We start from the raw sequence: 27,495 nt of genomic DNA, 5'->3' as shown, positions 1-27,495 counted from the left end.
TGAGTTAGTTTGGTATAAAACATTACAAAGCTATTAGACTTGAGTTCCAGTTTGGTATAAAAAACATTACAAGCTGTTTAGACTTGAGTTAGTTTGGTAAGAAAACATTACAAAGCTATTAGATTGAGTTAGTTTGGTATGAAACATTACAAAGCTATTAGACTTGAGTTAGTTTGGTACGTACAAAACATTACAAAGCTGTTAGACTTGAGTTAGTTTGGTATAAAACATTACAAAGCTGTTAGACTTGAGTTTAGTTTTGGTACTAAAAACATACAAAGCTGTTAGACTGTTGGAGTTAGTTTGGTATAAAACATTACATTAGCTATACAACATTAAAAATGATCTATTAGACATTAGTGTGGGAACCCTGGATGGAGAAACAGTCTCCATACTTTTAGTAATAACAACCATCAATTGAGAAATTTATACAACAATTACAACTGGTCTAAATAGACATAAGTTTGCGAACCCTGAGTGGAAACTGACCTCGAACGGTATACGTATAACGAACAATGAGACCTTTAAACAACATTACAATTTGTTTAATTAGACTTTAATTGTGGGAACCCTGGTGTGAAACTGTCTCATACGTATTAGTTAATAAAACTACATAAGAGAACTGTAATACAACATTACAATTGTCTATCAGACTTAGTGTGGGAACCCTGGTGGAAACTGTCTCGTACGTATAGTATAAACCCACAATGAGACCTTTATACAACATTACAATTCTCTATTAGACTATAGTGTGGGAACCTCTGGACGTAATAAACTGTCTTTATACAACCATACAATTGTACATAACCTGTCTAGTACGATATAGTAAACCCACAATGAGAACTTTATACAACATTACAATTGTCTAATATAGACTTAGTGTGGGAACCCTGGTGGAAACTGTCTGGTACGGGGGGGGTATAGTATAAAAACCACAATGAGAACTTCATAAATACAATATTACAATTGTCTATTAGACTTAGTGTGGGAACCCCCTGGTGGAAACTGTCTCGTACGTATAGTATAAACCCACAATGAGGCACTTTATACAACATTACAATTGTCTATTAGACTTAGTGTGGGAAACCCCGGTGGAAACTGTCTGGTACGTATAGTATAAACTCCACAATTGAGAACCCTTTATACAACATTACAATTGTCTATGAGACTTTTGTATTGGGACCTCTAGTGGAAACCCTGTCTGGTACGTATAGTATAAACCACAATGAGACATTTACAACATTACAATTGTCTATTAGACTTAGTGTGGGAACCCTGGTGGAAACTGTCTCGTACGTATAAGTATAAAACCACAATGAGAACCTTTATACAACATTACAATTGTCCTATTAGACTTAATGAGTGGAACCCTGGTGGAAACTGTCTCGTACGTAAGTAGTATAAAACCACAATGAGAACTGTATACAACATTACAATTGTCATTTAGACTTAGTGTGGGAACCCTGGTGGAAACTGTCTCGTACGTATAGTATAAAACCACAATTGAGAACTCTGAATACAACATTACAATTGTCTATTCTTCCTAACTTAGTGTGGGAACCCTGGGTGGAAACTGTTGAGCTCGTACGTATATTCTGTATAAAACCACAACTTGAGAACATGCTTATACAAGTATGACGACTTGCATCGACAACTTGTCTATTAGACTTAGTGTGTGTGAATAGTTCCCTGGTGGAAACTGTCTCGTACGTATAGTATAAAACCACAATGAGAACTTTATACAAAACATTACAATTGCACCCACAATGTCTATTAGAACAATTGTTAGTGTGGGAACCCTGGGGAACTGGAAACTGTCTCGTACGTACCCTGGTGGAAAAATATATAAAATTACACATGAGAATAGTGGGGACATGGTATACGTAACATTACAATTTTATACTTACATAGGACTTATAGTAGGGGAACCCTGGTGGAAACTGTCTCGTACGTATAGTATAAACCCACAATGAGACCTTATACAACATTACAATTGTCTATTAGACTTATAGTGTGGGAACCCTGGTGGAAACTGTCTCGTACGTATAGTATAAAACCACAATAGAGAACTTTATACAACATTACAATTGTCTATTAGACTTATAGTTGTGGGAACCCTGGTGGAAACCTGTCTCGTACGTATAGTAATAAAAACCACAATGAGACCTTTATACAACATTACGATATTGTCTATTAGACTTATAGTGTGGGAACCCTGGTGGAAACTGTCTCGTACGTATAGATAAAACCAACAATGAGACCTTTATACAACATTACAATTGTCCTATCAGACTTAGTGTGGGAGACCCTGGTGGAAACTGTCTCGTACGTATAGTATAAAACCCACAATGAGAACTTTATACAACATTACGTAATTGTCTATTAGACTTAGTGTTTGGGAACCCTGGGGGAAACTGTACCTCTGTACCATCGTACGTAACCATAATGAGAAACCACAATGACACTTTAACAATATTACAATTTGACAATTAGACTTATAGTGTGTGGGAACCCTGATGGAAACTGTCTGGACGTATAGTATAAAACCAACAATGAGAGACTTTATACAACATTACAATTGTCTATCAGACTTAGTGTGGGAACCCTGGTGGAAACTGGCTGGTACGTATAGTATAAACCCACAATGAGAACTTTATACAACATTACAATTGTCTTATTAGACTTATAGTGGTGGAACCCTGGTGGAAACTGTCTCCGTACGTATAGTTATAAAACCACAATGAAAGTTAACTTTATAAACATTACAATTGTCTATTAGACTTAGTGTGGGAACCCTGGTGGAAACTGTCTCGTACGTATAGTATAAAACCACAATGAGAACTTTATACAACATTACAATTGTCTATTTAGACTTAGTGTGGGAACCCTGGTGGAAACTGTCTCGTACGTATAGTAAAAAACCACAAAGAAACTTTATACAACATTACAATATGTCTATTAGACTTATAGTGTGGGAACCCTGGTGTTTAACTAATAGTATAAACCCACTTATTACAACTGTCTATTAGTAGTGGTGGATAAACTGTCCCTGAGAAACTGGCAAACTGTAAGTAGACTTAGTGTGGGAACCCTGGTGGACGTATCGTACGTAGCGTATAAAACCACAATGAGAACTTTATACAACATTACAATTGTCTATTAGACTTAGTGTGGGAACAAACCCTGGTGGAAACTGTCTGGTACGTATAGTATAAAACCACAAATGAGAACTTTTATACAACATTACAATTGTCTTAATAAGACTTATAGTGTGGGAACCCTGGTGGAAACTGTCTCGTACGTATAGTATAAAACCACACAATGAGAACTTTATACAACATTACAATTGTCTATTAGACTTAGTGTGGGAACCCTGGTGGGAAACTGTCCTGGTTACGTATAGTATAAAACCACAATGAGAACTTTATACAACATTACAATTGTCTATTAGACTTTAGTGTGGGAACCCGGTGGAAACTGTCTCATACGTATATAGTATAAAACCACAATGAGACCTTTATACAACATTACAATTGTCTATTAGACTTCAGTGTGGGAACCCTGGTGGAAACTGTCTGGTACGTATAGTATAAAAACCACAATTGATCAACTTTATAACAACATGACAATTGTCTATTGACTTATAGTGTGGTGGGGACCCTGGTGGAAACTGTCCCCTCATACGTATAGTATAATTTTTTAAACCACAAACTGAGGACTTTATACAACATTACAATTGTCTCTCAGACTTACGTGTGGAACCCTGGTGGAAACTGTCTGGAACGTATAGTATAAACCAACAATGAGGACTTTTATACACCATCTACAATTGTCTATTAGACTTAGTTGTGGGAACCCCTGATGGAAACTGTCTCGTACGTATAGTATAAAACCACAATGAGAACTTTATACAACATTACAATTGTCTATTAGACTAATAGTGTGGGAACCCTGGTGGAAACTGTCTGTCTGACTACGTATAGTATAAAACCCACAATGAGAACTTTATACAACATTACATATTGTCTATTAGACTTAGTGTGGGAACCCCTGGTGGAAACTGTCTCGTACGTATAGTATAAAAACCACAATGAGAACTTTATACAACATTACAATTGTCTATTAGACTTATGTGGGAACCCTGGTGGAAACTGTCTGCGTACGTATATAGTATATAAACCACAATGAGAACTTTTATACAACATCACAAATGTCTATTAGACCTTATTGATGTGGGACCCTGGTGGAAACTGTCTCCGTACGTATATAGTATAAAACCACAATGAGAACTTTATAACAACATTACAATTGTTTATTTAGACTTAGTGTGGGAACCCTGGTGGAAACTGTCTGGTACGTATAGTATAAAACTACAATGAGAACTTTATACAACATTACAATTGTCTATTAGACTTAGTGTGGGAACCCTGGTGGAAACTGTCTCGTACGTATAGTATAAAACCACAATGAGAACTGTATACAACATTACAATTGTCTATTAGACTTAGTGTGGGAACCCTGGGGAAACTGTCTCGTACGTATAGTAATAAAACAACAATTGAGAACTTTATACAACATTACAATTATTGTGTATTAGACTTAGTGTGGGAACCCTGGTGGAAACTGTCTCATACGTATAGTATAAAACCACAATGAGAACTTTATACAACATTACAATTGTCTATTAGACTTAGTGTGGGAACCCTGGTGGAAACTGTCTCATACGTATAGTATAAAACTACAATGAGAACTTTATACAACATTACAATTGTCTATTAGACTTAGTGTGGGAACCCTGGTGGAAACTGTCTCGTACGTATATTATAAAACCACAATGAGAACTTTATACAACATTACAATTGTCTATTTAGACTTAGTGTGGGGAACCCCTGGTGGAAACTGTCTCATACGTATAGTATAAAACCGCACAATGAGAACTTTATACAACATTACAATTGTCTATTAAACTTAGTGTGGGAACCCTGGTGGAAACTGTCTCGTACGTATAGTATAAACCCACAATGAGAACTTTATACAACATTACAATTGTCTATTAGACTTATAGTGTGGGAACCCTGGTGGAAACTGTCTCGTACGTATAGTATAAACCAACAATGAGAACTTTATACAACATAATAAATGTCAATTATACTGAGTTGTGGAAACTGGTCTCATATTTAGACTTACAATGAGAACTGGGACAATATACCAGAATTTTGGACTTATAGTGTGGCTAACCCGGTGGAACTATAGTATAAAAAACCACAATGAGACCTATATACAACATTACAATTGTCTATTAGACTTAGTGTGGGAACCCTGGTGGAAACTGTCTCGGTACGTATAGTATAAAACCACAATGAAGAACTTTATACAACATTACAATTGTCTATTAGACTTAGTGTGGGAACCCTGGTGGTAAACTGTCTCGTACGTATAGTATAAAACCACAATGAGACTTTATACAACATTACAATTGTCTATTAGACTTAAAGTGTGGAACCCTGGTGGAAACTGTCTGGTACGTATAGTATAAAACCACAATGAGAACTTTATACAACATTACAATTGGTCTATTAGACTTAGTGTGTGGAACCCTGGTGGAAACTGTCTACGTACTATAGTATAAAACCACAATGAGAACTTTATACAACATTACAATTGTCTATTAGACTTAGTGTGGGAACCCTGGTGGAAACTGTCTCGTAACGTATAAGTATAAAACCCACAATGAGAACTTTATACAACATTACAATTGTCCTATTAGACTTAGTGTGGGAACCCTGGTTGGAAACTGTCTCGTACGTATAGTATAAAACCACAATGAGAACCTTTATACAACATTGTCAATAGTGTATAGACTTTTATGTGGGGACTTAGTGTGGGAACCCTGGTGGAAACGTATAGTATAAACCCACAATGAGAACTTTATAACAACATTACAATTGGACTATTAGACTATTGTGTGGGACCCTGGTACGTATAGAATAACCCCGCAATGTCTACAATTGTGTAACGTATAACCCTGTAAACTGTCTCGTAAACATAAACACAAACTTTTATACAACATTACAATTGTCTATTAGACTTAGTGTGGGGACCCTGGTGGAAACTGTCTCGTACGTATAGTATAAAACTACAATGAGAACTTTATACAACATTACAATTGTCTATCAGACTTAGTGTGGGGACCCTGGTGGAAACTGTCTGGTACGTATAGTATAAACCCACAATGAGAACTATAGTATACAACATTACAATATTGTTCTATTAGACTTATAGTGTGGGAACCCTGGTGAAACTGTCTCGTACGTAATAGTATAAAACCAACAATGAGAACTGTATACAATTATTACAATTGTCTATTAGACTTAGTGTGTGGAACCCTGGTGGAAACTGTCTCGTGTACGTATAGTAATAAAACCACAATGAGAACTGTATACAACATTACAATTGTCTATTAGACTTAAGTAGTGGAAACCTTGGTGGAAACCTGTCTTGTACTATATAAAAAAACCGACAATGAAAGACTTTAATACAACATTACAATTGTTTAATATAGACTTAGTGTGGGAACCCTGGTGGAAACTGTCTCCGTACGTATAGTATAAACCAACAATGAGGACTTATATACAACATTACAATTGTCTATCAGACTTTAGTGTGGGAACCCTGGTGGAAACTGTCTCGTACGTATAGTATAAAAACCACAATGAGAACTTTATACAACATTACAATTGTCTATCAGACTTAGTGTGGGGAACCCTGGTGGAAACTGGGTCTAGGTACGTATGAGTATAAAACCACAATGAGAACTTTATACAACATCAACAATTGTCTATTAGACTTAGTGATGGGAACCCTGGTGGAAACTGTCTCGTACGTATAGTATAAAACCACAATGAGAACTGTAAACAACATTACAATTGTCTTATTAGACTTAGTGTGTGGGACCCTGGTGAAACTGTCTCGTACGTATAGTATAAAACCACAATGAAGAACTTTATACAACATTAACAATTGGTCTATTAGACTTAGTGTGGGAACCCTGGTGGAAACTGTCTGGTACGTATAGTATAAAACCACAATGAGAACTTTATACAACATTACAATTTTCTATTAGACTTATAGTGTGGGAACCCTGGTGAAACTGTCTCGTACGTTCTAGTATATAAAACCACAATGAGAACTTTATAGCAACATTACAAATTGTCTATCAGACTTATAGTGTGGGAACCCTGGTGGAAACTGTCTCGTACGTAATAGGTATAAAACTACAATGAGACCTTTATACAACATTACAAATTGTATATTAGACTTAGTGTGGGGAACCCTGGTGGAAAACTGTCTCGTACGTATAGTATAAAACCAACACAATGAGAACTTTAATACAACATTACAATTGTCTATTAGACTTAGTGTGGGAACCCCTGGTGGAAACTGTCTTGTTACCGATATAGTATAAACCCACAATGAGACCTTTATACAACATTACACATATGTATATTAGACTTATAGTGTGGAACCTTAACAAACTGTCTATAATTAAACACTATAAATAGAACTTTATACAACATTACCTATGTGTGGAACCCTGGTGGAACTGTCTCGTACGTTTTAGTATAAAACCACAATGAGAACTTTATACAACATTACAAATTGTCTATTAGACTTAGTGTGGGAACCCTGGTGGAAACTGTCTCGTACGTATAGTATAAAAACTACAATGAGACCTTTATACACAACATTACAATTGGAAACTGTTCGAACGTATAGTCTATTAGACAGTATTGTGGGAACCCTGGTGGAAACTGTCTCATGTAAACTATAGTATAAAACCCCACAATGAGAACTTTATACAACATTAACAATTGTCTATTGTCTATTGAGACTATTGTGGGAACCCTGGTGGAAACTGTCTCGTACGTATAGGTATAAAACCACAATGAGAACTTTATACAACATTACAATTGTCTATTAGACTTAGTGTGGGAACCCTGGTGGAAACTGTCTGGTACGTATAAGTATAAAACCAACAATGAGAACTTTATATACAACATTACAATTGTCTATTAGACTTAGTGTGGGAACCCCTAGGTGGAAACTGTCTGTTACGTATAGTATAAAACTACAATGAGAACTTTATACAACATTACAATTGTCTCGTACGTATAGTATAAACCCACAATGAGTGATTACAATTCTCTATCAACTTATAGTATGGGAACCCTGGTGGAAACTGTCTCGTACGTATAGTATAAAACTACAATGAGAACTTTATACAACATTACAATTGTCTATTAGACTTAGTGTGGGAACCCTGGTGGAAACTGTCTCATACGTATAGTATAAAACCACAATGAGAACTTTATACAACATTACAATTGTCTATTAGACTTAGTGTGGGAACCCTGGTGGAAACTGTCCTCGTACGTATAGTATAAACCCACAATGAATGTGAATTTTATACAACATTACAATTGTCTATTAGACTTAGTGTGTGGAACCCTGGTGGAAACTGTCCTCATACGTATAGTATAAACCAACAATGAGAACTGTATACAACATTACAATTGTCTATTAGACTTAGTGTGGGAACCCTGGTGGAAACTGTCTCATACGTATAGTATAAAACCACAATGAGACCTTTATACAACATTACAATTGTCTATTAGACTTAGTGTGGGAACCCTGGTGGAAACTGTCTCGTACGTATAGTAAAAACCACAATGAGAACTTTATACAACATTACAATTGTCTATTAGACTTAGTGTGTGGGAACCCTGGTGGAAACTGTCTCGTACGTATAGTATAAAACCACAATGAGAACTTTATATACAACATTACAATTGTCTATTAGACTTAGTGTGGGAACCCCTGGTGGAAACTGTCTGGTACGTATAGTAAATAAAAACCACAATGAGAACTTTATACAACATTACAATTGGACTAAGTTATGTGTGGATTAGACTTAGTGTGGGAACCCTGGTGGAAACTGTCTCTACGTATAGTATAAAACCACAATGATAACTTTATACAACATTACAATTTGTCTATTAGACCTTAGTGTGGGAACCCTGGTGGAAACTGTCTCGTACGTATAGTATAAAACCAACAATGAGAACTGTATACAACATTACAATTGTCTATTAGACTTAGTGTGGGAACCCTGGTGGAAACTGTCTCGTACGTATAGTATAAAACGTACAATGAGAACTTTATACAACATTACAATTGTCTATTAGACTTAGTGTGGGAACCCTGGTGGAAACTGTCTCATACGTATAGTATAAAACTACAATGAGGACTTTTATACAACATTACAATTGTCTATTTAGACTTAGTGTGGGAACCCTGGTGGAAACTGTCTCGTACGTATTAGTTTAAACAACCTAAAACCCACAATGAGACCTATTATACAACATTAACAATTGTATAAACTAGACTTAGTGTGGGAACCCTGGTGGAAACTGTCCCTCGTACGTATAGTATAAAACCACAATAAAACTTTATACAACATTACAATTGTCTAATAGACTTAGTGTGGGAACCCTGGTGGAAACTGGTCTCGTACGTATAGTATAAAACCACAATGAGAACTTTATACAACATTACAATTGTCTATTAGACTTAGTGTGGGAACCCTGGTGGAAACTGTCTCGTACGTAAAGTAAAAAACCACAATGAGAACTTTATACAAACATTACAATTGTCAATTAGACTTATAGTGTGGGAACCCTGGTGGAAACTGTCCCCGTACGTATAGTATAAAACCACAATGAGAACTGTTATACAACATTACAATTTTTTATTAGACTTAGTGTGGGAAACCCTGGTGGAAACTGTCTGGTACGTATAGTATAAAAACCACAATGAGACCTTTATACAACATTACAATTTGTGTATTAGACTTAGTGTGGGAACCCTGGTGGAAACTGTCTCGTACGTATAGTATAAAACCACAATGAGAACTTTATACAACAATTACAATTGTCTATTAGACTTAGTGTGGGAACCCTGGTGGAAACTGTCACTAGTACGTGCATAGTATAAAACCACAATGAGAACTGTAAACAACATTACAATTGTCTATTAGACTTAGTGTGGGAACCCTGGTGGAAACTGTCTGGTAACGTATAGTATAAAACCACAATGAGAACTTTATACAACATTACAATTGTCTATTAGACCTTAGTGTGGGAACCCTGGTGGAAACTGTCTGTACGTATAGTATAAACCAACAATGAGACCTTTATACAACATTAAAATTGTCTATTAGACTTAGTGTGGGAACCCTGGTGGAAACTGTCTCATACGTATACTATAAAACCACAATGAGAACTTTATAACAACATTACAATTGACTATTGAGACTTAGTGTGGGAACCCTGGTGGAAACTGTCTCGTACGTATAGTATAAACCCCACAATGAGAACCTTTATACAACATTACAATTGTCTATTAGACTTAGTGTGGGAACCCTGGTGGAAACTACTCTGTACGTATAGTATAAAACCACAATGAGAACTGTATACAACATTACAATTGTCCCCTATTAGACTTAGTGTGGTGGGAACCCTGGTGGAAACTGTCTCGTACGTATAGTATAAAACTACACTGAGAACTTTATACAACATTACAATTGTCTATTAGACTTACTAGTGTGGGAACCCTGGTGGAAACTGTCTCGTACGTATAGTATAAACCCACAATGAAAACTGTATACAACATTACAATTGTCTATTAGACTTAGTGTGGGAACCCTGGTGGAAACTGTCCTGGTACGTATAGTATAAAACCAACAATGAGAACTTTTATACAACATTACAATTGTCTATTAGACTTAGTGTGGGGAACCCTGGTGGAAACTGTCTGGTACGTATAATATAAAACCAACAATGAGAACTTTATACACAACATTACAATATGGTCTATTAGACTTAGTGTGGGAACCCAGGTGGAAACTGTCTTAGGTACGTATAGTAATAACTTTATACAATGAGAACTTTATACAACTTACAATTGTCTATTAGACTTAGTGTATGGAACCCTGGTGGAAACTGTCTCGTACTATAGTATAAACCCACAATGAGAACTTTATACAACATTACAATTGTTTTATTAGACTTAGTGTGGGAACCCTGGGTGGAAACTGTCTGGTACGTATAGTATAAACCCACAATGAGAACTTTATACAACATTACAAATTGTCAATTAGACTTAGTGTGGGAACCTGGTGGAAACCTGTCAACGTATAGTATAAAACAAAACTGATGAGAACATATAATACATCATTAGACTTAGTGTAATATTGACTTAAACTGTGTTAACCCTGGTGGAAACTGTCTGGTACGTATAGTATAAAACCACAATGAGAACTTTATACAACATTACAATTGTCTATTAGACTTAGTGTGGGAACCCTGGTGGAAACTGTCTGGTACGTATAGTATAAAACCTACAATGAGACCTTTATACAACATTACAATTGTATTAGACTTTTATAGTGTGGGAACCCTGGTGGAAACTGTCTGGTACGTATAGTATAAAACCACAATGAGAAACTGTAATACAATCATTATACAATTGTCCTATCAGACTTTAGTGTGGGAACCCCTGGTGGAAACTGTCTGGTACGTATAGTATAAAACCACAATGAGAACTTTATACAACATTACAATTGTCTATTAGACTTAGTGTGGGGAACCCTGGTGGAAACTGTCTCGTACGTATATTAGTATAAACTACAATGAGAACTTATACAACATTACAATTGTCTATTAGAGACTTAGTGTGGGGACCCTGGTGGAAACTGTCTCGTACGATATAGTATAAAACAACAATGAGAAACTTTAATACAACATTACAATTGTCTATCAAGACTTAGTGTGGGAACCCTGGTGGAAACTGTCTCGTACGTATAGTATAAAACCACAATGAGAAACTTTATGCAACATTACAATTGTCTATTAGACTTAGTGTGGGGGAACCCTGGTGGAACAGTCTCGTACGTATAGTATAAAACCACAATGAGAACTTTATACAACATTACAATTGTCTATTAGACTTATAGTGTGGGAACCCTGGTGAAACTGTCTGGTACGTATAGTATTAAAACCCACAATGAAAACTTTATACAACATTACAAATTGTCTATTAGACTTAGTGTAGGGGAACCCTGGTGGAAACTGTCTCGTACGTATAGTAGTATAAACCACAATGAGAACTGGTATACAACATTACAATTGTCTATTAGACTTATTGTGGGGAAAACCACAAATGGAGACTGGAAACTGTCTCGTACGTATAGTAACGATAAAAACTACAATGAGAACTTTATACAACATTACAATTGTCTATTAGACTTAGTGTGGGGACCCTGGTGGAAACTGTCTCATACGAGTATAGATATATAACCACAATGAGAACTATCTATACTGTAACAACATTACAATTGTGTAATAGACTTAGTGTGGGAACCCTGGTGGAAACTGTCTGGTACGTATAGTAAAAAACAATGAGAACTTTAGACAACAGTACAATTCTCTACTAGACATATAGGTGGGAACCCTGGTGGAAACTATCTCGTACGATATACACACCCCAATGTTTGAACTTTATACAAAATTACAATATATGACTATTAGACTTAGTGGGAGAACCCTGGTGGAAACTGTCTCGTACGTATAGTATAAAAAACCACCAAATGAGAACTTTATACAACATTACAATTGTCTATTAGACTTAGTGTGGGAACCCTGGTGGAAACTGTCCTGGTACGTAATAGTATAAACCCACAATGTAGAACTTTATACAAACATTACAATTGTCAGATAGACTTAGTGGTGTGTGGAACCCTGGTACAAACTGTCTGACTACGTAGTTTATTAAAAACGCGCAATGAGAACTGTTATACAACATTAGTTTTGTTTAATAGACTTATAGTGTGTTAACCATGAGTGGAAACTGTCTCGTACGAAAGCTATATTAGGAAACCAACAATGAGAACTTTAAACACACACATTACAATTGTCTATTAGACTTATGTGTTAGGAACCATGGATGGAAAACTGTCCTCATAATAAACGAATTAACCACAATGAGAAACTTTATACAACATTGACAATTGCTCTTTTAGACTAAGTGTGTGAAACCCTGTACAAACTGTCTAGTACTTATAGAGTTAATTGGTTTGGTATAATAAACATTACAATTGTAGTCTATTAGACTTATAGTTAGTTTTGGTATACCAACCCTGGTGGAAACTGTCTCGTACGTATGAGTATAAAACCACAATGAGAACGCATTTATACAAAGATGTTACACTTGTCTATTAGCGGCTTTGGTATAAAACATTACAAAGCGTTAGTCTTGACTTAGTATGGTATAAACATTTACAACTTAGCAATTGGTCTAGACTTGAGTTATAGTTTGGTATAAAAACATTACACAAAAGCTGTTTAGATAGTAATAAACCCACAATGAGGTAGTTTAGTTTGTAGGTTATAAAACATTACAAAGCTGTTTGTTAGACTTGATTTGGTATAAAACATTACAAAGTTAGGTTTGGTTTTGGTATAAAAAACATTAACAAAGCTGTTAGACTTGAGTTAGTTTGGTATAAAACATTACAAAGCTGTTAGACTTGGAGTTAGTTTGGTATAAAACATTACAAAGCTGTTAGACTTGAGTTAGTTTGGTATAAAACATTACAAAGCTGTTAGACTTGAGTTAGTTTGGTTATTTGGTAAACATTACAAAGCTGTTAGACTTGAGTTAGTTTGGTATAAAATACATTACAAAGCTGTTAGACTTGATGTTAGTTTTGGTATAAAACAAAGCTGTTACAAAGCTGTTAGACTTGAGTTAGTTAGTTGGTAATAAAATATTACAAAGCTGTTAGACTTGAGTTAGTTTTTGTATAAAACATTACAAAGCTGTTAGACTTGAGTTAGTTTGGTATAAAACATTACAAAGCTGTTAGACTTGAGTTAGTTTGGTATAAAACATTACAAAGCTGTTAGACTTGAGTTAGTTTGGTATAAAACATTACAAAGCTGTTAGACTTGAGTTAGTTTGGTATAAAACACATTACAAAGCTGTTTAGAGGAGAGTTAGTTTGGTATAAAAACATTACAAAGCTGTTAGACTTGAGTTAGTTTGGTATAAAAACATTACAAAGCTGTTAGACTTGAGTTAGTTTGGTATAAAACATTACAAAGCTGTTAGACTTGAGTTAGTTTGGTATAAAACATTACAAAGCTGTTAGACTTGAGTTAGTTTGGTATAAAACATTACAAAGCTGTTAGACTTGAGTTAGTTTGGTATAAAACATTACAAAGCTGTTAGACTTGAGTTAGTTTGGTATAAAACATTACAAAGCTGTTAGACTTGAGTTAGTTTGGTATAAAACATTACAAAGCTGTTAGACTTGAGTTAGTTTGGTATAAAACATTACAAAGCTGTTAGACTTGAGTTAGTTTGGTATAAAACATTACAAAGCTGTTAGACTTGAGTTAGTTTGGTATAAAACATTACAAAGCTGTTAGACTTGAGTTAGTTTGGTATAAAACATTACAAAGCTGTTAGACTTGAGTTAGTTTGGTATAAAACATTACAAAGCTGTTAGACTTGAGTTAGTTTGGTATAAAACATTACAAAGCTGTTAGACTTGAGTTAGTTTGGTATAAAACATTACAAAGCTGTTAGACTTGAGTTAGTTTGGTATAAAACATTACAAAGCTGTTAGACTTGAGTTAGTTTGGTATAAAAACATTACAAAGCTGTTAGACTTAGAGTTGATAAACATTACAAAGCTTAGTTTTGGTATAAAACATTACAAAGCTGTTAGACTTGAAGTTAGTTTGGTATAAAACATTACAAAGCTGTTAGACTTGAGTTAGTTTGGTATAAAACATTACAAAGCTGTTAGACTTGAGTTAGTTTGGTATAAAACATTACAAAGCTGTTAGACTTGAGTTGTTTGGTATAAAACATTACAAAGCTGTTAGACTTGAGTTAGTTTGGTATAAACCATTACAAAGCTGTTAGACTTGAGTTAGTTTGGTATAAAACATTACAAAGCTGTTAGACTTGAGTTAGTTTGGTATAAAACATTACAAAGCTGTTAGACTTGAGTTAGTTTGGTATAAAACATTACAAAGCTGTTAGACTTGAGTTAGTTTGGTATAAAATATTACAAAGCTGTTAGACTTGAGTTAGTTTGGTATAAAACATTACAAAGCTGTTAGACTTGAGTTAGTTTGGTATAAAACATTACAAAGCTGTTAGACTTGAGTTAGTTTGGTATAAAACATTACAAAGCTGTTAGACTTGAGTTAGTTTGGTATAAAACATTACAAAGCTGTTAGACTTGAGTTAGTTTGGTATAAAACATTACAAAGCTGTTAGACTTGAGTTAGTTTGGTATAAAACATTACAAAGCTGTTAGACTTGAGTTAGTTTGGTATAAAACATTACAAAGCTGTTAGACTTGAGTTAGTTTGGTATAAAACATTACAAAGCTGTTAGACTTGAGTTAGTTTGGTATAAAACATTACAAAGCTGTTAGACTTGAGTTAGTTTGGTATAAAACATTACAAAGCTGTTAGACTTGAGTTAGTTTGGTATAAAACATTACAAAGCTGTTAGACTTGAGTTAGTTTGGTATAAAACATTACAAAGCTGTTAGACTTGAGTTAGTTTGGTATAAAACATTACAAAGCTGTTAGACTTGAGTTAGTTTGGTATACAACATTACAAAGCTGTTAGGCTTGAGTTAGTTTGGTATAAAACATTACAAAATATAAAACACCTAATGAAACCATAATTTTGAAACCATAATTTCAGTGATACAAAAAATAAATCTATCAATGATTTTTGTAATGTTATTTTTCTGCATTTCCTTTTTGATGACTATCTCGCTATCAGAGTCCATATGCTCCACCACGGTATTCGTGTCGGTCCGATTAACATTACGTAATGTCTTAGAACAGCTAGCTATCTGCAGTAACCAAGCTGGGAAATCATTGATGTCGAGCACGGTATGTAAACACAGCGATGCTATAGTCAGTAGTATGAGCAGGCAGCTGAAGGACATGGCCCCCAGGAGGAAGTAGGACGCACCAGCGATGGGGTCGGACACCTTAGGCATTACCTCGCCTATACTGGACATGTAAACGGTCATCGACAGGAACATGGTGACTGCAAACGAGATTCTCTCACCAGACGCTGCCGGGAGAAGAAACACGAACGGGTTGAGAAAACACAGCAGAAGGATAGGTATTAATAATGACAAAATATGATATTGAGGCTTTCTTTGTAGATATAAAGTGAAATCCATTATGGATACTTCTGACGCGATGTCGACATCATCATTTATAAACGCGTCGTATATTCCCCATGCACCGTTGGGTATAAAGTAATCGAGATGGATTTTAGATTCCAGAAAGTTGAACTTGACTTCTTCGATAGTATACATCCAGGGCACAATGGTAACCCTACATATATGGGAGTCAGTTGGAAAGTAGGTCATATCAACGTCACAGCTGGATTTAATCAGGACAGCTGGATTAAAGTTGACTACACCTGTACTCCAAATTCTAATATCAAACTTATCATCTCCGAATTGGATTATGTCATCAGCTGATGATATCAAGAAAATCCGCGGTTTCCATACTAGTGATGCATTGGAGACGTAGTTTGAAATGCCTCCATACTCACTGGCATTCCAACAAAGTCTGAAGTCGGTCCAGGAAATTCTTACGAAGGTACTTAGTTGTAGAGTTCCTGAAACCTCATTGAAATCTAAAATTGCCATGATGGACAGTGATGTGTCTAAAAGAACGGCGTCACTTAAGTTGTACGCTGGTCGTAAATTTTTGTTGTAACTTCTGAACAAATCTCTCTCCAACTTCATAAGATCATTCATAGTTCCGCTCGCATTGGTTAATGAATACATCACGTGACCTACTAATATTAGCAGCAGCGTCTGACGCATCATCGCTATTGTAGTATATGGTATATTAGTGGTGTTTTAAAGTATATCTGAAAACAGTGTATGTAAAACATTAACCGTATTTAAATGTGTGCTAGTTAAGTAGAATCATATGTATGATAATCTATACCTTAATTTATTTTCTTAATCATTATAGACATGGAATATTTAACTTCGGAATTGGATTCAACTTTGCAAATGCCAAAGTACATAATGTACTTAGATTATAATCTATATCAAAATTTAAACTGTCTGTATGAATAAATTACATTATATTTTATATTTATAAATGATTATGATAATTATCTGACAAACAACCGCTCATGTTTCTTCTATAACCCATTTTGATAAAGATACAAATAAACTGGATGAACATTTTTTTTTCTGGTGGATTTTAAGATAGTTATGAATAACCATTAAAGTATTTCCTAGTCTATATAGATGTCAGGGCTTTGCAGACAGCAGATGTATGCCAGCCCGCATATGAGATTACCGTCTACAAAACTTTAGCATCTATATAGACCATATATTTCATAGGAAGATAACTTTGCCTTGGTTACTCTATATAATAAGTGGTAAGCGAATATGAATATTAATAAATATCTTACCTCCAGTGAACAGTCCATGCGTCTTCACCAAACTCTACATGTTGTAAGTTGGAAAAAAACTGGCCATTCTATCAAATACTCTGTATACCATTGGCTAGTCGATACCATTAATAATTGTTTTTTATTTTCGTAACAACGAAAACCATTTAATCGATCAACTGGGAGATAGCACCATATGTCACGCCATTTGACTGAAGTGACACGAGTACTACAATCAACTATCTAATATCAATGTCGCATTGTCTAACTAATGCATTATAATACAGTTACAACTCAATGTCTGTGGATGCAATTGAATCTATATATAAAAAGGATGTTTAACGAATGGTGGATAATTAGAGAGATGCTACTACAGATAACTGATTATATACGATGTATATTTATTGTGAAAAGATGTCAGGTAACCGATGCAGTGAAGAACATGTTTCTGCTACAAAACACAACCATTATTGTTATGACAGCTGAGGAGCTAGCCGAAAGCTTATAAATTAGTTTCGTATTTTGTATTATAAGTGCTTCCGCTTGTTGCAGGCGATATTTTGAACGTGTGATGTAAAGGAAAGTGAGATTAAGAGTCATATTACGTGTATTAATGTTTACATTAGATAAACAATGTTTGTATGATTATTGATGTTATTTAGAGATTATCCAGCCAGTGATCCAGTCATTACAAGCGAATCCAACGATCGCTTCACGTGTGAATATTCTTTATATGACGTAATCTTTGATAACACTCAGTGTGCGTCTGTCTGTGTCCGAAGTCGGGTGTGTTGTTTGTTGTTAGTTTGTAGCATGTTACATGTAATTTATATATGTAGGGATGGAATTACTGTGTTGAATTTTAGGGATTTCTTTGGTACCGAGAAGCTGGAAATACTTTGTAAATGTGCATCTGTTACTGTAACGTTAGGCTCAGTTGTCATTGGATTATATTTGTTTATTGATGTGAAGTCTAAATTATAATGAAGAAGTTAATAGACAGTTGGAATAGAACCTTGTATATCTTTGAAGATGGTGAAATATTGCCGAACTTGTGAATCCTTATTTATATGTGTCTTATAAATAAATGTCCAAGTTTGTAACTGTATATTTGAATTCTGGTTATTTCTTAGAGGATTTTAGAACTATTCAGGTGAATCTCTATGATGTAACTAAGTCTTCAATGGCTAGGATAGTTAGGCAAGAGTCTTCTATCCCTTAAATATTTAAGTTTTGTTGCGATAGGCACGCTAACTGTTTATCTGGAAATTATGAGGCCAGTTATCATAAACTTTTCCGACAGCGCCCTGGAAATTATGAGGCCAGTAATCATAAACTTTTCCGACAGCGCCCTGGAAATTATGAGGCCAGTAATCATAAACTTTTCCGACAGCGCCCTGGTAATGATGAGGCCAGTAATCATAAACTTTTCCGACAGCGCCCTGGAAATTATGAGGCCAGTTATCATAAACTTTTCCGACAGCGCCCTGGTAATTATGAGGCCAGTTATCATAAACTTTTCCGACAGCGCCCTGGAAATTATGAGGCCAGTTATCATAAACTTTTCCGACAGCGCCCTGGTAATTATGAGGCCAGTTATCATAAACTTTTCAACAGCGCCCTGGAAATTATGAGGCCAGTTATCATAAACTTTTCCGACAGCGCCCTGGTAATTATGTGGCCAGTTATCATAAACTTTTCCGACAGCGCCCTGGAAATTATGAGGCCAGTTATCATAAACTTTTCCGACAGCGACCTGGAAATTATGAGGCCAGTTATCATAAACTATTCCGAAAGCGTCTTGGAAATGATGTGGCCAGTAATCATAAACTTTTCCGACAGCACCCTGGAAATTATGAGGCCAGTAATCATAAACTTTTCCGCCAGCGCCCTGGTAAAGATGAGGTCAGTTATCATAAACTTTTCCGCCAGCGCCCTGGTAAAGATGAGGTCAGTTATCATAAACTTTTCCGACAGCGCCCTGGAAATTATGCGGCCAGTAATCATAAACTTTTCCGCCAGCGCCCTGGTAAAGATGTGGTCAGTTATCATAAACTTTTCCGCCAGCGCCCTGGTAAAGATGAGGTCAGTTATCATAAACTTTTCCGACAGCGCCCTGGTAATTATGTGGCCAGTTATTATAAACTTTTCCGACAGCGCCCTGGAAATTATGAGGCCAGTTATCATAAACTTTTCCGACAGCGCCCTGGAAATTATGAGGCCAGTAATCATAAACTTTTCCGACAGCGCCCTGGAAATTATTAGGCCAGTTATCATAAACTTTTCCGACAGCGCCTTGGTAATTATGAGGCCAGTTATCATAAACTTTTCCGACAGCGCCCTGGAAATTATGAGGCCAGTTATCATAAACTTTTCCGCAAGCGCCCTGGTAAAGATGAGGTCAGTTATCATAAACTTTTCCGCCAGCGCCCTGGTAAAGATGAGGTCAGTTATCATAAACTTTTCCGACAGCGCCCTGGTAATTATGAGGCCAGTTATCATAAACTTTTCCGACAGCGCCCTGGAAATTATGAGGCCAGTTATCATAAACTTTTCCGACAGCGCCCTGGAAATTATGAGGCCAGTTATCATAAACTTTTCCGACAGCGCCCTGGAAATTATGAGGCCAGTTATCATAAACTTTTCCGACAGCGCCCTGGAAATTATGAGGCCAGTTATCATAAACTTTTCCGACAGCGCCCTGGAAATTATGAGGCCAGTAATCATAAACTTTTCCGACAGCGCCCTGGAAATTATGAGGCCAGTTATCATAAACTTTTCCGCCAGCGCCCTGGTAAAGATGAGGCCAGTTATCATAAACTTTTCCGACAACGCCTTGGTAATGATGAGGCCAGTTATCATAAACTTTTCCGACAGCGCCCTGGAAATTATGAGGCCAGTAATCATAAACTTTTCCGCCAGCGCCCTGGTAAAGATGAGGTCAGTTATCATAAACTTTTCCGACAGCGCCCTGGAAATTATGTGGCCAGTTATCATAAACTTTTCCGACAGCGCCCTGGAAATTATGTGGCCAGTTATCATAAACTTTTCCGACAGCGCCCTGGAAATTATGAGGCCAGTTATCATAAACTTTTCCGACAGCGCCCTGGAAATTATGAGGCCAGTTATCATAAACTTTTCCGACAGCGCCCTGGAAATTATGAGGCCAGTAATCATAAACTTTTCCGACAGCGCCCTGGAAATTATGAGGCCAGTAATCATAAACTTTTCCGACAGCGCCCTGGAAAAGATGATGAGGCCAGTAATCATTAAACTTTTCCGACAGCGCCCTGGAAATTATGAGGCCAGTAATCATAAACTTTTCCGACAGCGCCCTGGAAATTATGAGGCCAGTAATCATAAACTTTTCCGCCAGCGCCCTGGTAAAGATGAGGTCAGTTATCATAAACTTTTCCGCCAGCGCCCTGGTAAAGATGAGGTCAGTTATCATAAACTTTTCCGCCAGCGCCCTGGTAAAGATGAGGTCAGTTATCATAAACTTTTCCGACAGCGCCCTGGAAATTATGAGGCCAGTTATCATAAACTTTTCCGACAGCGCCCTGGAAATTATGAGGCCAGTAATCATAAACTTTTCCGACAGCGCCCTGGAAATTATTAGGCCAGTTATCATAAACTTTTCCGACAACGCCTTGGTAATGATGAGGCCAGTTATCATAAACTTTTCCGACAGCGCCCTAGAAATTATGAGGCCAGTAATCATAAACTTTTCCGACAGCGCCCTGGAAATTATGAGGCCAGTTATCATAAACTTTTCCGACAGCGACCTGGAAATTATGAGGCCAGTTATCATAAACTTTTCCGCCAGCGCCCTGGTAAAGATGAGGTCAGTTATCATAAATTTTTCCGCAAGTGCCCTGGTAAAGATGAGGTCAGTTATCATAAACTTTTCCGACAGCGCCCTGGTAATTATGTGGCCAGTTATTATAAACTTTTCCGACAGCGCCCTGGAAATTATGAGGCCAGTTATCATAAACTTTTCCGACAGCGCCCTGGAAATTATGAGGCCAGTAATCATAAACATTTCCGACAGCGCCCTGGAAATTATTAGGCCAGTAATCATAAACTTTTCCGACAGCGCCCTGGAAATTATGAGGCCAGTTATCATAAACTTTTCCGACAGCGCGCCCTGGTAAAGATGAGGCCAGTTATCATAAACTTTTCCGACAGCGCCCTGGTAATGATGAGGCCAGTTATCATAAACTTTTCCGACAGCGACCTGGAAATTATGAGGCCAGTTATCATAAACTTTTCCGCCAGCGCCCTGGTAAAGATGAGGTCAGTTATCATAAACTTTTCCGCCAGCGCCCTGGTAAAGATGAGGTCAGTTATCATAAACTTTTCCGACAGCGCCCTGGTAATTATGTGGCCAGTTATTATAAACTTTTCCGACAGCGCCCTGGAAATTATGAGGCCAGTTATCATAAACTTTTCCGACAGCGCCCTGGTAAAGATGAGGCCAGTTATCATAAACTTTTCCGACAGCGCCCTGGAAATTATGAGGCCAGTTATCATAAACTTTTCCGACAGCGCCCTGGAAATTATGAGGCCAGTTATCATAAACTTTTCCGACAGCGCCCTGGTAATGATGAGGCCAGTTATCATAAACTTTTCCGACAGCGCCCTGGAAATTATGAGGCCAGTTATCATAAACTTTTCCGACAGCGCCTTTATGAGTAATCATAAACTTTTCCGATGAGGCCAGTTATCATAAACTTTTCCGACAGCGCCCTGGTAAAGATGAGGTCAGTTATCATAAACTTTTCCGACAGCGCCCTGGAAATTATGCGGCCAGTTATCATAAACTTTTCCGACAGCGCCCTGGTAATTATGTGGCCAGTTATCATAAACTTTTCCGACAGCGCCCTGGTAATTATGAGGCCAGTTATCATAAACTTTTCCGACAGCGCCCTGGAAATTATGAGGCCAGTTATCATAAACTTTTCCGACAGCGCCCTGGAAATTATGAGGCCAGTAATCATAAACTTTTCCGACAGCGCCCTGGAAATTATGAGGCCAGTAATCATAAACTTTTCCGCCAGCGCCCTGGTAAAGATGAGGTCAGTTATCATAAACTTTTCCGCCAGCGCCCTGGTAAAGATGAGGTCAGTTATCATAAACTTTTCCGACAGCGCCCTGGTAATTATGTGGCCAGTTATCATAAACTTTTCCGACAGCGCCCTGGAAATTATGAGGCCAGTAATCATAAACTATTCCGCCAGCGCCCAGTAATCATAAACATTTCCGACAGCGCCCTGGAAATTATTAGGCCAGTTATCATAAACTTTTCCGACAACGCCTTGGTAATGATGAGGCCAGTTATCATAAACTTTTCCGACAGCGCCCTGGAAATTATGAGGCCAGTAATCATAAACTTTTCCGACAGCGCCCTGGAAATTATGAGGCCAGTTATCATAAACTTTTCCGACAGCGCCCTGGAAATTATGAGGCCAGTAATCATAAACTTTTCCGCCAGCGCCCTGGTAAAGATGAGGTCAGTTATCATAAACTTTTCCGACAGCGCCCTGGTAATTATGAGGCCAGTAATCATAAAGAGGTCATATTATAAACTTTTCCGACAGCGCCCTGGTAATTATGTGGCCAGTTATCATAAACTTTTCCGACAGCGCCCTGGAAATTATGAGGCCAGTTATCATAAACTTTTCCGACAGCGCCCTGGAAATTATGAGGCCAGTAATCATAAACATTTCCGACAGCGCCCTGGAAATTATTAGGCCAGTTATCATAAACTTTTCCGACAACGCCTTGGTAATGATGAGGCCAGTTATCATAAACTTTTCCGACAGCGCCCTGGAAATTATGAGGCCAGTTATCATAAACTTTTCCGACAGCGCCCTGGTAATGATGAGGCCAGTTATCATAAACTTTTCCGACAGCGCCCTGGTAATTATGAGGCCAGTTATCATAAACTTTTCCGACAGCGCCCTGGAAATTATGAGGCCAGTTATCATAAACTTTTCCGACAGCGCCCTGGAAATTATGAGGCCAGTTATCATAAACTTTTCCGACAGCGCCCTGGTAATTATGAGGCCAGTTATCATAAACTTTTCCGACAGCGCCCTGGAAATTATGAGGCCAGTTATCATAAACTTTTCCGACAGCGCCCTGGTAAATTATGAGGCCAGTTATCATAAACTTTTCCGACAGCGCCCTGGAAATTATGAGGCCAGTTATCATAAACTTTTCCGACAGCGCCCTGGTAATTATGAGGCCAGTTATCATAAACTTTTCCGACAGCGCCCTGGAAATTATGAGGCCAGTTATCATAAACTTTTCCGACAGCGCCCTGGTAATTATGAGGCCAGTTATCATAAACTTTTCCGACAGCGCCCTGGAAATTATGAGGCCAGTTATCATAAACTTTTCCGACAGCGACCTGGAAATTATGAGGCCAGTTATCATATACTATTCCGACAGCGCCTGGAAATTATGAGGCCAGTAATCATAAACTTTTCCGACAGCGCCCTGGTAATTATGAGGCCAGTTATCATAAACTTTTCCGACAGCGCCCTGGTATTGATGAGACCAGTTATAATTAACTCTTCTGACAACGCCTTGGAATGATGACCCCGTTATCATTAACGTTTCTGACAGCGCTTTGTTAATTATCAGGCTAGTTATCATAAACTTTTCCGACAGCGCCCTGGTAATTATCAGGCTAGTTATCATAATTTTTTCCGACAGCGCCCTGGTAATTATTTCGCGGTCGACTAAATTTGGTTTCATTAGCGATAAAATAGCAACAAAAACCATTTTAACTACAATTGAAAAAAACCCCACACATTTTAATTGCTGTAAAACAGCATATTCTTAGGCGAATTAATTTCGAGTTTTCTTGCCATACGACCTTTTTCATTGTAATTTATTTTTGAAAATTCCAGTTTTAAAACTACTTTTTTGTACTTGTAGATTAAAATTTTTTACTGTGAATCATTTTCACAATCTCTAATCGCACGCTTCTTGAATAGGGGACTTTTGTCCTTTTTTGTAGTGCTATATCAAACAATGTTTACAGTATGTTAAATGGTAATACAGATAAAAGAAAGTGTCCTGTATCAATACAGTTTTACCGATCTTCAGCATCGGATATCGGGGTTGTATAGTGTATCATTGTTCAATATATTAAGAAAACAAGATATATATCATTAATCTACTCAACATATTCACGGCACTAAAATAAATACACGTTAAACTTTCAGTCTATTGTTTTCAATCGGTTTTATTTGTTCAGGAGATCATACTAAATGTAAAGCTTCCACCGGAGCAGGAAAATATCGATATTCTGTTGTCATTTCAATAAGATCAGTTAGACAATGCAGAGGTTTAAGCAAACAGAAGTTAATGTACAGTACCACACCTTTATACAATTTATATACCACCACCCAATACAATCATAGGTATATATGAAATGAGCAATAATGAATTGAAAGCATCAGGTTATACATCATCTGAACAACAAGTGGAGAGATAAATCTTTGTTTAGACGTCGAATTATAGACCTGCAAAATTTGAATTTGTTTCTATACCTACTGAAGTCGAACGAAGGTAAAGTAATATACTTAATTTAGCGTAATTATTTTAAATTACAATAATAACGATACACAATCATCATTGTAAAACGAGAAAATAAGTACATGTAATTATTATCCTTTTTGGCAGCGTACTTCCCAAAATCATTTTCAGCTCTTTTTTGTACTCGAGAAATTAAAACCTATGTATTGTAAGTATTGTAATTCTCAAAATGTTTTTAAATTTCGGTGCTGAATATCATGCTGCTTTTCGTGATTCGTAAGTATGAAAAATACGGCAGTATAACTTTAACAAATAATTAAAATACCAAAATACCATATTTTATTCGAAATTATTTACAATTTGAAAGTAATTAAAAACTGTATTAGAATAGTCTGAGTATAACACTTTGACATCTAACTACTGCTGACAATACAAGATAAAAATAATCAACTTAGAAAAAAGCATTTTAAGAATCGTTTATGAGACATTTTCTGTCGTAGACCGCCATTTTCTTTATCTATCCATCAGTATTAGCACGCGAATCGACCCACGTGCAGTGTCAACTTGTCAATACTCGAAATTTGACGCTATAGGGAACAACCAACTAAATAAAAAATACATTTAATTTACATAGCCCGATCTCGCTAATCTTATTAAGTGAAATAATGTTGACTTATTCATTTCGTTCTGGCGATTGATGTTCAATACGATTTGTTGACGTCACAACGCCAGCAGTTAGTACTTATCATAATTAACACACATTTAGTTTATTTTGGTATCTGGAAACACCAATAATCACATTATCAATCACTTTCATTTCAGATTATATCAACAAAATGAAAATTGCACGTTCCATATCACAATATTTCCTGGCGTTGCACGTGATAATCCTGCCCGTCACGGCCGCTGGTACCTTGGATGACCAGGCGCGTTTAGACGTGGACCTATTCAGGAACTACAGTAATGACTTACGTCCTGTCTATAACCTTAGTGACACTGTTGATGTTGTCACATCTCTTGTTTTACTTGCCCTGTTGGATTTTAATGAAGTTTCCGGAACAATTCATTTGAGCACAATACTTGTGTTAACTTGGACAGATTACAGACTAGAGTGGAACGTCAGTGAATATGGCGGCATAACCAATATCCTTGTCAACTCTACCCGTATTTGGAAACCACGCGTTTTTATGATATCATCAGCTGATGAATTGGTTGAGTTCAGTGACAACCATTTTGATGTCAGGCTTATGAATAATGGCTCGACCATGTTCTCCCCAGGGAAGCTGATCAAATCCAGCTGTAATGTCGACATGACCTACTTTCCAACAGACTCCCACGTCTGTAGTATCTTAGTTGTTCCGTGGATGGATACGATTCAGGAAGTCAAGTTACACTTCAATGAGTCCAAATTTAGAATGGATTTCTTTACGCCCCACGGTGCTTGGGAAGTATACAATACGTCTATCTTTAGGAATATCCAATTTTCCCAAGAAGTTTCAGTCATAGAATTCACGTTGTATATAAGAAGAAAACCGCAGTATTTTTATCTGTCTTTATGTGTCCCGATCCTGCTGTTGTGTTTTCTCAACCCGTTCGTGTTTCTTCTCCCGGCCGCGTCTGGTGAGAGAATCTCGTTTGCAGTCACCATGTTCCTGTCGATGACCGTTTACATGTCCAGTATAGGCGAGGTAATGCCTAAGGTGTCCGACCCCATCGCTGGTGCGTCCTACTTCCTCCTTGGGGCCATGTCCTTCAGCTGCCTGCTCATACTACTGACTATAGCATCAATGTGTTTACATACCGTCAGTGACGTCAACCATTACCCAGGATGCCTGGTAGCTATTGCAACGTGTCAAATCAGCAAGAGAAAACGCAGCAATCCCGTGGAATTAGACGTTGTCGGAAAAGACCTTGATGCCAGTGGCGATGATCCAATTTCAAATGTCGGCAAAGATAGGATAGAGCAAAGTGACGTCACTAAATTCATAGATAAAACCTTTTTCTGGCTGACCGAAATTTTCGTTTTTGCAAATGTGTTGATATTTGCACTTCTTTATGTGAGGACGAATTAGGCTGAATTCGTCCTGATAAGTTACTGGCTGGTTAGAAATAAAACAGCTATTCACTTCAGGTTTATCACTCTAGATGACTTATACAGTAGTGATGTACACGGAAAATGGTTCCAACATGGTGTTTTATATTAGGACACTTTGTATTAGTTTTGCTAATTGTTATTGCAATTTTATTTTCATAACTCACAGATATTCACATAATTAAAGTTGCATGGTCTATCATTTTCGCTCTTTTTGTCATAGTGAAAACTGTTTAAGTGTTATACACATTTTGGTTGTCTGTCCGGGG

At 36.9% G+C, this 27,495-nt stretch overlaps 2 protein-coding genes across 2 annotated transcripts; one reads left to right on the top strand and one right to left on the bottom strand.

Moving 5' to 3' along the window:
• Positions 1–15,814: 15,814 nt before the first annotated feature.
• On the bottom strand, positions 15,815–16,930 carry LOC138308710 (neuronal acetylcholine receptor subunit alpha-6-like). The gene has a single exon (XM_069249739.1). It carries the CDS (start codon positions 16,928–16,930, stop codon positions 15,815–15,817), a length of 1,116 nt encoding a protein of 371 aa, XP_069105840.1.
• Positions 16,931–25,970: 9,040 nt separating this feature from the next.
• LOC138308709 (neuronal acetylcholine receptor subunit alpha-7-like) lies at positions 25,971–27,206 on the top strand. The gene has a single exon (XM_069249738.1). It carries the CDS (start codon positions 25,971–25,973, stop codon positions 27,204–27,206), a length of 1,236 nt encoding a protein of 411 aa, XP_069105839.1.
• Positions 27,207–27,495: the final 289 nt, after the last annotated feature.

This window comes from Argopecten irradians, chromosome 15, assembly GCF_041381155.1.
Source record: "Argopecten irradians isolate NY chromosome 15, Ai_NY, whole genome shotgun sequence".
NCBI classification, from domain to species: domain Eukaryota; kingdom Metazoa; phylum Mollusca; class Bivalvia; order Pectinida; family Pectinidae; genus Argopecten; species Argopecten irradians.
Note: the sequence above shows the minus strand (reverse complement) of the source record. Positions and strands in the feature narration are given on the sequence as shown.

Coding starts and splice junctions, on each gene's coding strand:
- LOC138308710 (XM_069249739.1), bottom strand. CDS start 16,930: ATGAATGATCTTATGAAGTTGGAGAGAGATTTGTTCAGAAGTTACAAC.
- LOC138308709 (XM_069249738.1), top strand. CDS start 25,971: ATGAAAATTGCACGTTCCATATCACAATATTTCCTGGCGTTGCACGTG.